At 44.6% G+C, this 16,944-nt stretch overlaps 1 protein-coding gene across 3 annotated transcripts; it reads right to left on the bottom strand.

The window, feature by feature from the left end:
- Positions 1 to 338: 338 nt before the first annotated feature.
- Positions 339 to 8,170, bottom strand: LOC106570504 (ras-related protein Rab-5A). Of its 3 annotated transcripts, none has more exons than XM_014142910.2 (6): positions 7,967 to 8,170; positions 5,971 to 6,200; positions 5,528 to 5,679; positions 5,167 to 5,289; positions 4,968 to 5,061; positions 339 to 4,770 (listed from the first exon to the last, which is right to left on the bottom strand). In XM_014142910.2, exons 2-6 carry the CDS (start codon positions 6,134 to 6,136, stop codon positions 4,655 to 4,657), a joined length of 651 nt encoding a protein of 216 aa, XP_013998385.1. In that variant the 5' UTR covers positions 6,137 to 6,200; positions 7,967 to 8,170; the 3' UTR covers positions 339 to 4,654. The 3 variants fall into 3 exon arrangements, with proteins under 3 accessions (XP_013998385.1, XP_013998386.1, XP_013998387.1); XM_014142911.2 differs by having other exon boundaries at positions 8,064 to 8,166; XM_014142912.2 differs by having other exon boundaries at positions 7,811 to 8,142.
- Positions 8,171 to 16,944: the final 8,774 nt, after the last annotated feature.

Below are 16,944 nucleotides of genomic sequence, written 5' to 3' on the forward strand. Positions count from 1 at the left end.
CTGACAGGACCACCAGTACCTTAGTCGCTGTGACCTCAATAGGCAAAGCTAAGTGGTCAAAGGTCAGATAAAATGAACAGGATGTCACTGGTGACCTCCGGCGGAGTGGTTGGGGTTCTTTACCCCAGTGTATAGTAGCGTTAGAAAACATCTAGAACCGTTGAAAACAATCTTAGAACCACAAAAAATAGGAACCACCCTCCTCTTAGCTAACAAGTATCCTACTCCACACATATTATTATTTAACAGTACTGTAAAATGCTTGCATTTGTTGATTTTTTTCCCGGCTGCAATTAAGTGGCCACAGCAACAACAAAAATGTATACAATGTACATCCCTATGAGTTAATCCATTTATTCATCATCATGATCATGATCCACCAGCTAATACCCCAACAGTAGAACAGAGCAGTCTTTCTTCTCCTACTAAGGTTGTTAATATTGTTCCCACAACGTTGTTACATTCTTACTGAGACGTTATAAGACAAGCGGAAAGTGAATTTTGTAAAATCCTTTGCGCTTTGCTTCAACAGGGATTCAACACCCAGACAGTGTATTGCGTGTGACTTCAGTTCTAGTGGGATGAGGAGTACTAGACAGGGCATCCTAGCTTTAGATCACTCACAAATGAGTGAAATGCGAGAGAATGTTAAAAAATAGAAACCCAAAAAAAGAAACATTTTGCTTTTCTTGAGAAATAAAGTATTTTTTTGTTAATAACACTACATTTATAAAGACCACCATGGATTATAATTTAAACATTTTTTGTGGGGAAAAAAACAACTCCAAACCCACACTGAAGCCGTTTTCTGCTAACTGTACAGTTTTTAATGATTATCTAGACAACTCCCTAGCAAGCATTAGTCCTGTCAACTGTAAATGGAAAAAGTACACTACATTGCAACACCCTATGTACAGTATATTATATATATATATTTATATCACACTGGCTGTAATTATGACAAGATATATTCATGAGAATCATTAGTGCAAGGCATGAGGAAGAGACCTGGACAGAGTTATTGACCAGGACGGGTTGTGTGTATGTGTGTTTAAATGCATGTGTGTATAAATGTATGTATGTAACAGGTCCAGGGTTTAAAAATAACACAAAAGTGTATGTGTGTGAGCGAGCCGTGTTTTAGCTTGTGTGTGTTATTTAGATCTGGGAGGGTTTGGAGAAATAAACCTGCATCTGACTGTGTTTGTTGTGTCTATGAGGATGTTTTATCACCAAACAGCCCAGTCTCCCTCTGTGTACACACACCCCCACACACACAGCACTTCCTAAAGAACAGGGGATGAATAGTGACCATGACAAAGAGAGACGTCCTAATTGGCACCCTATTCTCTATATAGTGCACTACCTTTGACCAGGGCTTTAGTCAAAAGCAGTGCACTATTTGGGGAATAGGGTGACATTTGGGACACACCCAGGGCCACAGTGTCAGCTGATTCCTAATGAAGAAGCTCTCAACACCTAGAGGTCACCTCACCATGTTCCCCTCTCTCAACACCTAGAGGTCACCTCACCATGTTCCCTTCTCTCAACACCTAGAGGTCACCTCACCATGTTCCCCTCTCTCAACACCTAGAGGTCAGCTCACCATGTTCCCTTCTCTCAACACCTAGAGGTCACCTCACCATGTTCCCTTCTCTCAACACCTAGAGGTCACCTCACCATGTTCCCTTCTCTCAACACCTAGGGGTCACCTCACCATGTTCCCTTCTCTCAACACCTAGAGGTCACCTCACCATGTTCCCTTCTCTCAACACCTAGAGGTCACCTCACCATGTTCCCCTCTCTCAACACCTAGAGGTCACCTCACCATGTTCCCCTCTCTCAACACCTAGAGGTCACCTCACCATGTTCCCTTCTCTCAACACCTAGGGGTCACCTCACCATGTTCCCTTCTCTCAACACCTAGAGGTCACCTCACCATGTTCCCCTCTCTCAACACCTAGAGGTCACCTCACCATGTTCCCTTCTCTCAACACCTAGAGGTCACCTCACCATGTTCCCTTCTCTCAACACCTAGAGGTCACCTCACCATGTTCCCCTCTCTCAACACCTAGAGGTCACCTCACCATGTTCCCCTCTCTCAACACCTAGAGGTCACCTCACCATGTTCCCTTCTCTCAACACCTAGGGGTCACCTCACCATGTTCCCTTCTCTCAACACCTAGAGGTCACCTCACCATGTTCCCCTCTCTCAACACCTAGAGGTCACCTCACCATGTTCCCTTCTCTCAACACCTAGAGGTCACCTCACCATGTTCCCTTCTCTCAACACCTAGAGGTCACCTCACCATGTTCCCTTCTCTCAACACCTAGAGGTCAGCTCACCATGTTCCCCTCTCTCAACACCTAGAGGTCACGTCATCATGCTCCCCTGTCTCAACACCTACAGAGGTCATGTCATCATGCTCCCCTGTCTCAACACCTACAGAGGTCATGTCATCATGCTCCCCTGTCTCAACACCTACAGAGGTCATGTCATCATGCTCCCCTGTCTCAACACCTACAGAGGTCATGTCATCATGCTCCCCTGTCTCAACACCTACAGAGGTCATGTCATCATGCTCCCCTGTCTCAACACCTACAGAGGTCATGTCATCATGCTCCCCTGTCTCAACACCTACAGAGGTCATGTCATCATGCTCCCCTGTCTCTCCAAGTGGAAAACAGCTGCCTTCCAGCCAGCATCTTGTTTACACCTGGACAGGCCTCATAACCTGAACCATGACCTAATCTCATCCATTACATGTTGAGACGTAATGAACATCAGCTGACATTGTAACCAGTATGGATCAGGATGTAACCCTCCCTCAGAGAGACCATCAGGTCAGGAGAAAGGGCTCTGGAGGCTTGGCATTCAGTGGGCGGGGGGGTAAGGTGTGGTGTAACCTGTGAAGTCTCAGAGGCCCGATGCCATACTGTGGTGATAGCAGGTAGGGTTGGGTGGGGGTATAGCAGGTAGGGTTGGGGGGGTAAGGTGGGGATAGCAGGTAGGGTTGGTGGGGGGGATACCAGGTAGGGTTGGGGGGGTAAGGTGGGGATAGCAGGTAGGGTTGGGAAGGGTAAGGAAGTGATAGCAGGTAGGGTTGGTGGGGGTATAGCAGGTAGGGTTGGTGGGAGGGATAGCAGGAAGGGTTGGGGGGGAGGGATAGCAGGAAGGGTTGGGGGGAGTTGGGGGAGGGATAGCAGGAAGGGTTGGTGGGGGGTAAGGTGGTGATAGCAGGTAGGGTTGGGAAGGGGATAGCAGGTAGGGTTGGTGGGGGTAATGTGGTGATAGCAGGTAGGGTTGGCGGGGGTAATGTGGTGATAGCAGGTAGGGTTGGCGGGGGTAAGGAAGTGATAGCAGGTAGGGTTGGCGGGGGTAAGGTGGTGATAGCAGGTAGGGTTGGCGGGGGTAAGGTGGTGATAGCAGGTAGGGTTGGGAAGGGTAAGGAAGTGATAGCAGGTAGGGTTGGTGGGGGTAATGTGGTGATAGCAGGTAGGGTTGGGAAGGGTAAGGAAGTGATAGCAGGTAGGGTTGGTGGGGGTAAGGTGGTGATAGCAGGTAGGGTTGGGGAGGGTGTTGAGGCAGGTTGCTTTGCTTTGCAGTGTGAAGGTCCTTGCAGACACTGAAGAAATCACAGAGCCAATACTGTGAACCATTGCACAATGCCACTAGGACAGCTATGCCCAATCCCAAATTGCCCTCTAACCCCTTAGGTAGACCTGAGAGAATTGAATAGGTGTGAGCATTATGGGGATCGCTCCAACTTGCCCTCTGATAGGCTAGGTGGAATGTTCACCCGATTGTTTAGACCTGAAATCCTCTCAGACCTACATGAAGTACCTAAGGGGTTAGGGTTTGATTTGGGGCTGAGCATTAGAAGCAGGCAAGGCCCTGGGTTGGGACAAAGAGAGAGAGAAGGGAGAAACTCTATACTAGCGCTACTAAAGGTTTAGTGGGCAAAGCATATGAATACGTTACTGAAGAGACAGATTGAGGATAGACATAGAACAGAGAGAAACTAGAAGGAACCCAAGACCACTGCTAAACAGTCTTTTCTTTAGACTTTAGAATTTGCCCTCGCAAACCTTTGGAGCCTCTCTCCCTCTCAAATATATATTTTTTGTGCCACTGAATAAAGTTAACACAGATTTTTTTCTCATCATCAAGTTAGGCCTTGTAGTGATACATGCATCCATAATTCCCACTATAAAAAAAACTAAACAAAACCAAAAAACAAACAGAAAGGACAGAGATTGTGTTAGAAAGACAGAGCGATAGTCTGTAGCTATCCCAGGAGATGAGACCACCATCAGAGTTGCCCCACCCCTTAGTCCTGCTGCTTGCCAATAGTCAGGAAGAATGAGGTAGGGAAGGCGGGCACTAATTTCAGAAAAAAAGGAGGAAGGTGGGAGGTGTCTCAATTAGTAACAGCAGAACCAGTAGGGGAGAGGGAGGGGCGGGGCGTCGTTGAGAGAACTATAGATGAGGGCGTTGCTTTGCATTAGTTACTGCAGAGAGGAGGAGAAGGGTAGGATGGGAAGGGGGTTCAAAGGGCATCTTTTTTCATTGCTGCAGATCAGAGAGTTTTGGGCGGGCGGGCAGGGTCATCACATTAGTTACTGCAGTGTGGGGGGGGGAACGGATTTCACTTTAAGTACTGCAGCAGGGGGCCTTAGTTGGCTGGGCGGCTTCCGTTAGGTCGACGCCCCTGTTCCGCCCGCTGTTAGCTCCAGTGGCCGCAGGCTCGCTCTTGGGCAATCTTTTTGCTAGAGGATGGAAGAAAAACAAACAAAAAAACTTCAAACACCAGCTACTGATGAGGATCGCTTGATCAAAACATCCTGCTAGTTCACATTTCCTTGATACTTGTCTAAGTATGTATTTAGTGAGTATTTGAGTGTGCAGGGCCCTATCCAATTACACATCAGTAAGTGATGTTTGTCACGGGGTGAGAGGAACCTACCAATAGCCATGAATATCTCGTTCACATTCATAGACGTCTTGGCCGACGTCTCCATGAAGAGCAAGCTGTTGTCGTCTGCATATGACTGGGCATCCTGGGAAAAACAACCATGTCAGAGACAGTCACTGCCTGTCAAACGCAGACACACACTGGTGTGTTCTCGTGACACCAGACAGGTACAGGTGTTTGGAGGACTCACCTGGAAGTCCACGGCTCTCTTGCTGGCGAGGTCAGCTTTGTTGCCAGACAGGGCGATGACAATGTTGGGGCTGGCTTGTCTCTGCAGCTCTTTCACCCAGTTCCTGGCCCGTGCAAATGACTCCTGAGACAAGAGACATGGTACCAGGGAAATGGTGATGTTAAAAACACTTCACCTTCAATTTGGAATACCTTTTCTTCAATGGAGCAGAGCCCTAGGCCAACTTCCAATATATGTGAATAATCCCACGTGAAGGGATCACCAGTGTGACCACATATCCAAACATGTGAGATAAATTATCATTTTTACAAAGGAAGGTTGTTTGCACTGTTATATAATCTATCAAGATGATGCTACTTGCCTCATTTGTGATGTCGTAGACCACGATGGCGGCCTGCGCCCCTCTGTAATACATGGGCGCCAGGCTGTGGTAGCGCTCCTGTCCTGCCGTGTCCCAGATCTCAAACTTCACCGTCGTGTCGTCTAGACACACTGTCTGGGTCAGGAAGGCCGCTGGGGAGGAGAGAAGAGAGTTGTCAAATACATAATTGACGTGAACTTTAAAAAGCATTAGAGCAGGACACCTCACTAAACACATTCAACAATATGAATGAAGGGATAAATAACTACAGCCCAGACCCAACAACAACCCATAGTCCCTATTGCTCCATTATCTGCAAGTCTGAGGTTCCTTCCGTAACCGGTTCCTACAGATCTTATAACACTGAAGGGATAGAGACTTGTAGAAGAGGCTATAGATACTTTTCTGTTCCTGGCCTAAGTGCATAAATGAGTGATGGTCACCTCCAATGGTGCTCTCCTGGAACTCGTGGAACTGTCCCTTGACGAAGCGAAGCACCAGGCTGGACTTGCCCACCGCCGACTCCCCCAGAAGTACCAGCTTGAACTGGCAGATCTTGTTACCAGCGTTAGACCCGTTGGGTCTCGTAGCTCCTCCCCTGTTGGCCATGGCCTAGTCAGTTCCCCCGGTCAGTGTTTGTCCCGCACGTCTGACTATGCTGTCAGGGCTTCAGCTGGAGGCGGCGGTAGAGAGAAGGAATAAAGGAACAATTATTCACAACCCTGATGATGTTTTTCACTAGGGTTATGTCAGGTGTGGTAACGATAAAGAGGATTTGAAGTAGAGATATGGATGTTGTCGTAAAGTTGTTTTGACATGTAGTTTAACCCTGGCCTATATCCTCCGTAAGTGAGTCAAGGTGACAGTATGGAAGTGGACATGCTTCTCGAAAGAGAAAAAAACCTTGATATTCGTGTCCAGACTCTCCTGATAAAGAGATCAACTTAGCCCTTAAAAATATGGTGAAATCTTGGGATGGAATGAATGAACTACACAATGAACTGGACATTTTATGTCCCTCCCTTCCTCAGGGAGGTAGAAACTGAATAGATGATCCTGTCTACTGAAGACAATTGAGAGTGGCAGGCTGCCCTGAAAACAAGTTGTCAAAATAAACATGGCTTGTGCCAGTCAAACCTTGCTGTAGAGCTGGGGCATATTAATAAGGCCACACCATAGCAAAACACTGTGCAACAGAAAACAAATACAAGCTTTTCTTACTGGACAAGCAGATAGTATATCCCCGTTTTAAACTGTTTTCTCCCATTTTGTGTATTGAATATGACCCAGCCCAGTCTCTGAGTGCATGGTATCAGAGATGGCTGGATATGTGAGCTCACTAAAATATATTTTCCCTCATCAAATACACCATACATTGCTACTGACAGAGTTGTGTGTGCCTAATCTTTATACTATGGAAATATTTTTAAAAGACAGAATAATTTGGCTCTGATCTGGACTTCCCATATGCATTTACAGTCAAAACCATGCAAACTCTTTCGTACCGAAATTAACACAGTAACATCCCCACTCGGAGCTGAATTTGTACCCATCAAACTTTCCAAAACACACACACAATTTGTCATAGAGGAAAACACTACTCAGCAAGGACGTTGCAGTGTTGCCTTCCAATGTAAATATGTTCGCCTACATATAGCTAATATAAGAGCGAAGTTAGTTAGAAGGTAAACATGCGCAATAGGCTGACAGCAATGCCAACGGCCTGTACTTGTACTGGCTGTTGCCTTCGAGGTGGGAAGTGACTCAACCAGCACTGTTATGAATCTCTGCAGTGCTAGCATGGACTGTTCAAACTTCTAACAATGTACTAAATTAGCATAGCTAACGTGGCCTACTCTTCGATTTATTTTCGAAGCCACAGTGTCTAGCTAGAAAATTGAGAGTACGCCATTTTCCAAATAGAAGAAAATGCTAACTCAATTAACGTTAGCTTGCTAGCTAGATTATTAGCAAGCCAGGTAACTAGCCAGCTAACTAGCTACATCAAAATCTGAATTGCTAACGTGTGCTACCTACCTACTCCCTGATTACCGACTGCCTTGCTAAGCAGCTACTGTTAGCTAGTTAGGTGACTGGGTGGCAAGCTAACGTTAGCAAAACAAGTCCGATTGCGAATGTGATGATGGAGCTGGCTGGCTTACTATATTTTCAATAAGCTAACTAGCGAGCAGAAGCGTATGACGAACCCATATCCACACATGATAAACAGCCAATAAATAGCATCACGAACACGGTTTTGGCCGGAACGATTAAATGACAAACCGTTGTTAGGTCTCTTCCCGACCCAAATCCGGGCCACGGCCTATTTTCTGCATTTCTCATCAGACGCCAATGTAGCATATCAAGCTAGCTAAGCTAGCCTGTTGACAACTAATGAGCTGAAATCTACAACTTGTCACACCATTTTGCTTACTATACCTGAGTGCCAGGCGGTTGACGAACACAGAATACCACACACGAGTCTATACACAAAATAAAGGTTGCAGTGCGGACAGATACGTATTGTTGAACATACAAATAATTTCAACAACCCCGATCACGTCTCCTCCTTTTTTCTTTCTTCTTGCAACTTCCCCTTTTACTAGAACCAAAACACAAACAACCCCTTCCGCCCATTCTGCCACGTCACACAGCACGTCTGCTCTGCAGAGGTAACGCCGGATTCATGAATTTGATTGTTTTTCTTCTAGGATGAAATCAACAGCAACGTGGGATTTCAAGTGATTTGGTTCAATGTAGTAAAACTAGCTAGAAGCAGACGTTAGATTACCCAATTACTTTGTTATTGGATCTGCCATTTAAAATTGAAGTAAATACAGGGCTCAAGTAAACGCTTTTGGATAATTAAGATGAAGATGACGTAAATATGCATATAGATGTATTACTCATAAAGTGAAGGGGGGACAATGTGCACCAAAAAAACAATAGCTGAGGGTAAGGTGTAGGTTAGGCTGTATCATAGCCTATCTATTGCCGGATTTAAAAGAACTGGGAACTCTGAAAACATAATGACGTCAGGGATCTTCAGGTCGGGAAGTCGGAGCTCTAGATAGCGGCCCGAGGTCCTGAGTTGGAATTGCGAGTTGGGTGACCATTCAGATCGATTTTTCATAGAACAACCGAGCTCCCAGTTGTTATGAATGAACTGAAGTCGGAAGTCGGAGATTTCCAAGCTCCCAGTTGTTATGAACGCGTCATTTGTATCTGACTCAGAGGATATAACCTGCCATCTTGTTTGTTGAATGAATGGTGGCAATATTTTATTGTATTGCCTTTTGTTTCAACTATCGCCATCTAGAACAGTATGTGTTTCTCAACCTTGTTCGTTCCAGGAACTGGCCATGCTGTCCCTTGTGTGTCTGGGACCGGCAAGATATGGCTTTTCCTCCTATATTAAACCTAGCTTTGAATAACTGACTCAATTAGGGAGTAAACGTTATTTATAATAAGGGTTAGAATATCGGACCTCTGAAATATTTTACATAAACCCTCCCATGAACGCTTGCAAAAGAAAAAGTGACTCCCCTATACCCAAAATAATACACTACATGGCCAAAGGTATGTGGACACCCCTTCAAATTAGTGGATTTGGCTACTTCAGCCTCACCCGTTGCTGACAGGTGTATAAAATCGAGCACACAGCCATGCAATCTTCATAGACAAACATTGGCAGTAGAATGGTCTTACTGGAGAGCTCAGTGACTTTCAACGTGGCACAAGTCAGTTTGTCATATTTCTACCCTGGTCAACTGTACGTGCTGTTATTGTGAAGTGGAAACATCTAGCAGAAAGTGGTAGGCCACTCAAGCTCACAGAACGGGACCACCGAGTGCTGAAGCACATAGCGTGTAAAAAACATCTGTCCTCAGTTGCAACACTCACTACTGAGTTCCAAACTGCCTCTGGAAGCAACGTCTGCACAATAACTGTTCGTCGGGAGCTTCATGAAATGGGTTTCCATGGCCGAGCAGCCGCACACAAGCCTAAGATCATCATGCGCAATGCCAAGCGTCGGCTGGACGGTGTAAAGCTCGCCGCCATTGGACTCTGGAGCAGTGGAAACGCATTCTCAGGAGTGATGAATCACGGTTCACCATCTGGCAGTCCAAGGGATGAATCTGAGTTTGGTGGATACCAGGAGAACGCTACCTTCCCCATTGCATAGTGGAAACTGTAAAGTTTGGTGGCTGTTTTTCATGGTTCGGGCTAGGCCTCTTAGTTCCAGTGAAGGGAAATCTTAATGCTAGAGCATACAATGACATTCTAGACGATTCTGTGCTTCCAACTTTGTGGCAACAGTTTGGGGAAGACCATTTCCTGTTTCAGCATGACAATGTGCCCGTGCACAAAGCGAGGTCCATACAGAAATAGTTTGTCAAGATCAGTGTGGAAGAACTTGACTGGCCTGCACAGAGCACTGACCCCATCAAACACCTTTGGGTGGATATGGAATGCCGACTGCGAGCCAAGCCTAATCGCCCAACATCAGTGCCCGACCCCAACATCAGTACCCGACCAGCAGCAATGTTCCAACATCTAGTGGAAAGCCTTCCCAGAAGACTCAAGACTATTATAGCAGCAAAGGGGGGACCAACTCCTTATTAATGGCCATGATTTTTGGAATCAGATGTTCGACCAGCAGGTGTCCACATAATTTTGGTCATGTGGTGAAATGAAACAATAAGGTAGAACATGCTTACCGTTTATCCTCACTTCTTGGACAGACCAGAGGATAGATATGCAGTTGTAGAAACTGTTATTCGCCTTGTAAGCATTGGATGGCAACGCATAGTTTTTATAGAGCACAGGGCTGCGGGCCAGAAGGTTTTGGATTTGCAGATCACTGTGGTCAGAGAATGTTTTTTAAAATGAACATTTCATGCAATTCTACGTAATTGTACATATTAGCAGAATCTTTTTTAATACCACACAAATTACAGAAATTGCAGGCTAATAATAATAATGTACCAAGGCCTATGTTAATCTTAGCATATTTCTGTAATGCCAAATCAGTGTGTCTTGTTTGCAATGAAACTGTCCCCGTTTGCAAATCATTAAATCTGAGACAGGCTGTATTAGGAATCTGAGCATAGTACTTAAAATTAGGCCTACCTTTTCACCCCAGACAGAGTAGACCTACCGTTCCACCCCAGACAGAACAAGCCTATCTTTCCACCCCACACAGAGTAGGCCTACCAACACTGAAAAAATGTAAGCTTTAACTGCTGGCTACTCTTCTTCCGTGTCTTAATGCAACGAGAGAAGGTCACAAGGGTTTCCCCAAAAGCTGTCTGGGTTTAAAAATCTTCGATTGTACAGAAAGTGAATAGCTTAATCAATTTATAATGGCAGAATTGATTACTTCCCAAGCAAAGACAATGTTTTGTCTCCTTGGCTATAGAAGGTTGTAGCTCAGACTCTGAATGTCAAAGAAACAAAACAATGATATCCCCAAATGCATCAGAGTCGCGTTTTTCCCAGGTACTGTATAGCTTGTTTCTAGCATAAAGCATCGCGGACCACAGTGCTGTTAAATATCACTTTATATAATAGGTTCCATTTTGTTAAAAATCTTAAGGTAACAAAGCATAGGCCTGTACTTTTTGCCATTTTCTTTAATGAAGGGTAGGCCTATGGCATACCCTCTTATACCCTCTAAACTCGAGTCTTGATTTTAACTTAACAGCCCGTCACTGTCAAAGAGGTATACTTTTTAAAGAGTGCATGGTGGGTGGATGAATTGACCTCCAAATATATGGATATAGCAGCCTGTAGCCTAATTTTGTAGACCTCCCTCTTATTTCTTAAATAGGAAGAAATAAGCTCCAACACAAATCCCTCTTGTTGTTAGTAAAGTCTAATTAAAATTAAGAAGTTGAAATGAATGCCTACTCGAATTTGCTTTCTTTTTCCGCACCATGAGCTGCCCATTTGATTGATTTTGAAGCAGCTGCTGCTTCAAGTTTCAGCACAAAGTTACTCAAATTTGGCTTATTGTGACGTCAATAACTCTGATGAATACATAAGAAACATTGTTTTTAATAACATCAATTATAGTAACAAAGGCTATAGGCTAGTCCGCACACAAGTCTGGGCCTAACCAAAAGTTAGTCAAAGAGCCTTTGACTCTCTTCCTGAACTGCGACCGTAGGGTTCGTTCAGCAGGCAACACAAAAACGGTTTTCATCAGCAAGAGCAGAGCAGGCCGGGGCTCAGGGTTGGAATATCCATTGCAGTGTGTAATGCAGCCTAGTTTTATTCACACCATCCCAGCAGCTCTTAGAAATATTACTTTGCTCTGTGCATGCACTTCGTAGCCTATAGGTTTGTAACGATCGTCTGACAGAGGGGACCAAGATGCAGCATGGTAAGTGCTCATATTAACTTTAATGACACTTTAAATAAAACAAGAAAATGAAAGCCAACAGTTCTGCCAGGTGAACACACAAGACAGAAAACAACTACCCACAAAACCCCAAAGGAAAACAGGCTGCCTAAGTATGGCTCCCAATCAGCGACAACGATAGACAGCTGTCCCTGATTGAGAACCACACCCGGCCAAAACAAAGAAATGCAAACACATAGAATGCCCACCCAAATCACACCCTGACCAAACCTAAATAGAGACATAAAAAGGCTCTCTCAGGTCAGGGCGTGATAGTACCCCCCCCAAACGTGCGGACTCCGGCCGCAAAACCTGAACCTATAGGGGAGGGTCTGGGTGGGCATTTCTCCGCGGTGGCGGCTCTGGAGCGGGATGCAGCTCTGGAGAGGTCCCTCGCCGCGGGCCCTGGACTGGCGGGCGACTCTGGCGGCGCCGGACAGGCGGGCAGCTCTTGCGGCGCCGGACTGACGGGACTTGCAGTAGGCCTGGCTCTGGGCGCAGGCACAGGACTCACCAGGCTGGGGAGACATGCAGGAGGCCTAGCTCTGGGAGCAGGCACAGGACTCACCAGGCTGGGGAGACATGCAGGAGGCCTGGCTCTGGGAGCAGACAGGATGTACTGGGCTGGGCAGGCGCACTGGAGAGAGAGTGCGAGAGGCAGGCACCTGCTTACCGCAAAAAGCACGGGTAGTTGACTCGGGCCTCACCCTTGGTCCAGCCAAACTACCCGTGTGCCCCCCCACATTTTTTTGGGGGGGGCTGCCTCTCGTTCTTCCCAGGTAGGCTCCGATATCTGTCGATCACCTGGCCCCAAGTCCAGTCTCTCCTCCCAATCCACTCCTGGTGAGACCAGGTGTCCATCTCCTCACGAGCACGCTGCTTGATCCAGTTGTGGTGGGTAGTTCTGTAACGATCGTCTGACAGAGGGGACCAAGATGCAGCATGGTAAGTGCTCATATTAACTTTAATGACACTTTAACTAAAACAAGAAAACGAAAGCCAACAATTCTGCCAGGTGAACACACAAGACAGAAAACAACTACCCACAAAACCCCAAAGCAAAACAGGCTGCCTAAGTATGGCTTCCAATCAGTGACAATGATAGACAGCTGTCCCTGATTGAGAACTACACCCGGCCAAAACAAAGAAATGCAAACAAGTAGAAAAAGGGACATAAAATGCCCACCCAAATCACACCCTGACCAAACCTAAATAGAGACATAAAAAGTCTCTCGGGTCAGGGCGTGACAAGGTCATGGATAATTTGATAGAGACCACACTAAATAGCCAATAGGCACACATCATATTGAGCGCCCAGCGGAGTATCAGAAATGAGGGGTGGCATCGGGAACACATCGATATATAGCCTAATAAGCAACTAATTCCAAAACATATTTAAAATTATAAAACAAAAATATCTCAATTTCATCAATAACAAATTACATGACCCTCCATTGGACTAGATTTAAAAAATACGAAACCCTCCACTTGACTAAAATTGAAAAAGCATTTTCCTCCAGGTAACCATTCTGTAAATTTCGATCCGTCCCTTAGTATCATTAAAACATTTCACAAACTGGCACGGGTCCATAGACTGGAGGATGAGAAACATGTCTTGGAGCAAGATGCTGCTGCTATTTGAACCAGAAGAGGGAGCTCAAGGCTTTAAAATGATACCATACATACAGTCCATTGGTGGAGGTCTAGATGCCTGTTACCTTTACGTGTCTCATAGCTGGAAATTCTGTCTGGACATCCTGCCTCACGTGAGTCCTATAAATGAAGGCTGACATACACACTAAAGACAAATAAACTATCAACAGCATTGTGAACCGTATAGAAATGATATTCTATAAGGTTACCTTTCCATTTCCACATTGTGTTATTCATCCAAAGAAAGACAATATATTATTTTTTTATCGCAAAAGTGATTCTGTCAAAATCCTCTGGTTTTCTCAACCTTCCATTGATCAATCTGCAAACCAACGTGTTGACAAAGTAATCAATCAACCAAAACCAAATAGATATTCAGTCTTGGTTGTTCTGCCTTTATGAAGATGTAAACAAGTCACAGCCAAAGTCAAGCCTTTTACAACCTGAGGTTGGAGTAGCAGCAGTGAGTTGGCCTACAGACTCTCTTTTAGGAAGCCTCTCCTTGACCCTGGCATGGTATAATAACCTCCACTATTGTACTTTGACAGTGGGGCTATTCTTAGTACAGTACACTTAGCCCAGTGCAGTATGGCACTGTTAAGGGTCATAATCACTATTCAGTGAAACCCATAGACAGTATGTCTGTCTGGTCCCTCAGGGCCCAAGTCAAGGATGTTGCATTGGATCCCCGGACAAACAACAAGATGATGATTAATTTGGCCATAAAGTACTCACACCCCTTGATTTTTTCTAAATTCTGTTGTGTTACAGCCTGAAATAAGAAATAAAAAATTCACTGGCCTACACACAATACCCCATAATGTCAAAGTGGAATTATGATTTTTGCAAGTTAATTAAACATTTAAAGCTGTATTCAACCCCTTTGTTATGGCAAGTCTAAATAGGTTCAAGAGTACACATTTGCTTAACAAGTCACATAATAAGTTGCATGGACTAATAATAACAGTGTTTAACATGACTTTTGAATGACTACCTCATCTCTGCATCCTGCGCATACAATTATCTGTAAGGTCCCTCAGTCGAGTAGTGAATGTCAGACACAGATTCAACCACAAAGACCAGGGAGGTTTTCCAATTTCCTAACTCCATTGCCGGAGAGGAAGGGAACTGCTCAGGGATTTCACCATGAGGCCAATGGTGACTAAAACAGTTACAGAGTTTAATGGCTGTGATTGGAGAAAACTGAAGATAGATCAACAAAATTGCAGTTACTCCACAACGCTAACCTAATTCACAGAGTGAAAAGAAGGAAGCCTGTACAGAACATATTCCAAAACATGCATCCTGTTTGCAACAAGGCAATAAAGTAATCTGCCAAAAAATTGGCAAAGCAATTCACTTTTTGTCCTTATTCGACACTGGAGTTGCTTACCAAGAGGACAGTGAATGTTCCTGTGTCCGAGTTACAGTTTTCACTTAAATCTACTTGAAAATCTATGGCAAGACCTGAAAATGGTGTCTAGCAATCATCAACAAATAGTTTGACAGAGCTTAAAGAATTTTGAAAAGAATAATGGGCAAATGTTGCACAGTCCAGGTGTGGAAAGCTCTTAGAGACCTACCCAGAAAGACTCACAGCTGTAATCACTGTCAAATGTACTTCTACAAAGTATTGACTCAGGGGTGTGAATACTTACTGTACCAGTCAAAAGTTTGGACACACCTACTAATTCAAAGGTTTTTCTTTATTTTTACTATTTTCTACATTGTAGAATAATAGTGAAGACATCAAAAATATGAAGTAACACATATGGAATTATATAGTAACCAAAAAAGTGTTAAACAAATCAAAATATAGGTTATATTTGAGATTCTTCAAAGTAGCCACTCTGCGGTCCAATCATCCCAAACCATCTCAATTGGGTTGAGGTCAGGTGATTGTGGAGGCTAGGTCATCTGATGCAGCACTCCATCACTCTCCTTCTTGGTCAAATAGCCCTTACACAGCCAGGAGGTGTGTTTGGGTCATTGTCCAGTTGAAAAACAAATGATAGACCCACCAATGATAGTCCCACAAACCAGATGTGATGGCATATTGATGCAGAATGCTGTGGTAGCAATGCTGGTTTAGTTTGCCTTGGATTCTAAATAAATCACTGACAGTGTCACAAGCAAAGCACCCTGACACCATCGCACCTCCTCCTCCATACTTCACGGTGAGAACCACACATGCAGAGATTATCTGTTCGCCTACTCTGTGTCTCACAAAGACACGACGGTTGCAACCAAAAAATCGAAACTTTGGACTCATCAGACCAAAGGACAGATTTCCACCGGTCTAATGTCCATTGCTTGTGTTTCTTGGCCCAAGCAAGTCTCTTCTTATTATTGGTGTCCTTTAGTAGTGGTTTCTTTGCAGCAATTCGACCATGAAGGCCTGATTAACGCAGTCTCCTCTGAACAGTTGATGTTGAGATGTGTTTGTTACTTGAACTCTGTGAAGCATTTATTTGGGCTGCAATTTCTGAAGCTGATAACTCTAATGAACTTATCCGCTGCAGCAGAGGTAACTCTGGGTCTTCCATTCCTGTGGCGGTCCTCATGAGAGCCAGTTTCATCATAGCGCTTGTTGGTTTTTGTGACTGCACTTTCAGAAACTTCAAAGTTCTTGACATTTTCCGGATTGACTGACCTTCATGTCTTAAAGTAATGATGGACTGTCATTCTCTTTGCTTATTTGAGCTGTTATTGTTATAATATGGACTTGGTCTTTTACCAAATAGGGCTATCTTCTGTATACCACCCCTCCCTTGTCACAACACAGCACAACACAATAATCTGTTCTTAACTGACTTGCCTAGTTAAATAAAGGTAAAAAAACAAAAACAAGGCACACCTGTTCATTGAAATGCATTCCAGGTGACTACCTCATGAAGCTGGTTGAGAGAATGCCAAGAGTGTGCAAAGCTGTCATCAAGGCAAAGGGTGGCTACTTTGAAGAATCTCAAATATATTTAGATTTCTTTAACACTTTTTTGGTTACTACATGATTCCATATGTGTTAATTCATAGTTTTGATGTCTTCACTTTTATTCTGCTGTCACGACTTCTGCCGAAGTCATTGCCCCTCCTTGTTCGGGTGGTGCTCGGCGGTCGATGTCTCCGGTCTTCTAGCCATCATTGATCTATTTTTCATTTTCCATTGGTTTTGTCTTGTCTACACACCTGGTTCCAATCCCATTCATTACATGTGGTGTATTTAACCCTTTGGTTCCCCTCATGTCCTTGTCAGTGATTGTTTGTTGTTTTGCGTGTGTTTTCCTTTTTGGTGCTTAACAGGGTTTTGTACCCATGTTTCTTTTTTTATTGTACTTTGGTTTTGGAGTTTGTTTTACTA

Source organism: Salmo salar, chromosome ssa14 (genome assembly GCF_905237065.1).
Source record: "Salmo salar chromosome ssa14, Ssal_v3.1, whole genome shotgun sequence".
Taxonomy (NCBI): Eukaryota; Metazoa; Chordata; class Actinopteri; order Salmoniformes; family Salmonidae; genus Salmo; species Salmo salar.

Bases quoted from the DNA above. Each gene is read 5' to 3' on its own strand.
- LOC106570504 (XM_014142910.2), bottom strand. From the start codon at position 6,136: ATGGCCAACAGGGGAGGAGCTACGAGACCCAACGGGTCTAACGCTGGT. The intron at 5,680-5,970 runs GTGACCATCACT...TCTCCTCCCCAG, and splicing joins CCAGGAGAGCACCATTGGAG to CGGCCTTCCTGACCCAGACA. The intron at 5,062-5,166 runs GTGAGTCCTCCA...TGTTTTTCCCAG, and splicing joins AGAGAGCCGTGGACTTCCAG to GATGCCCAGTCATATGCAGA.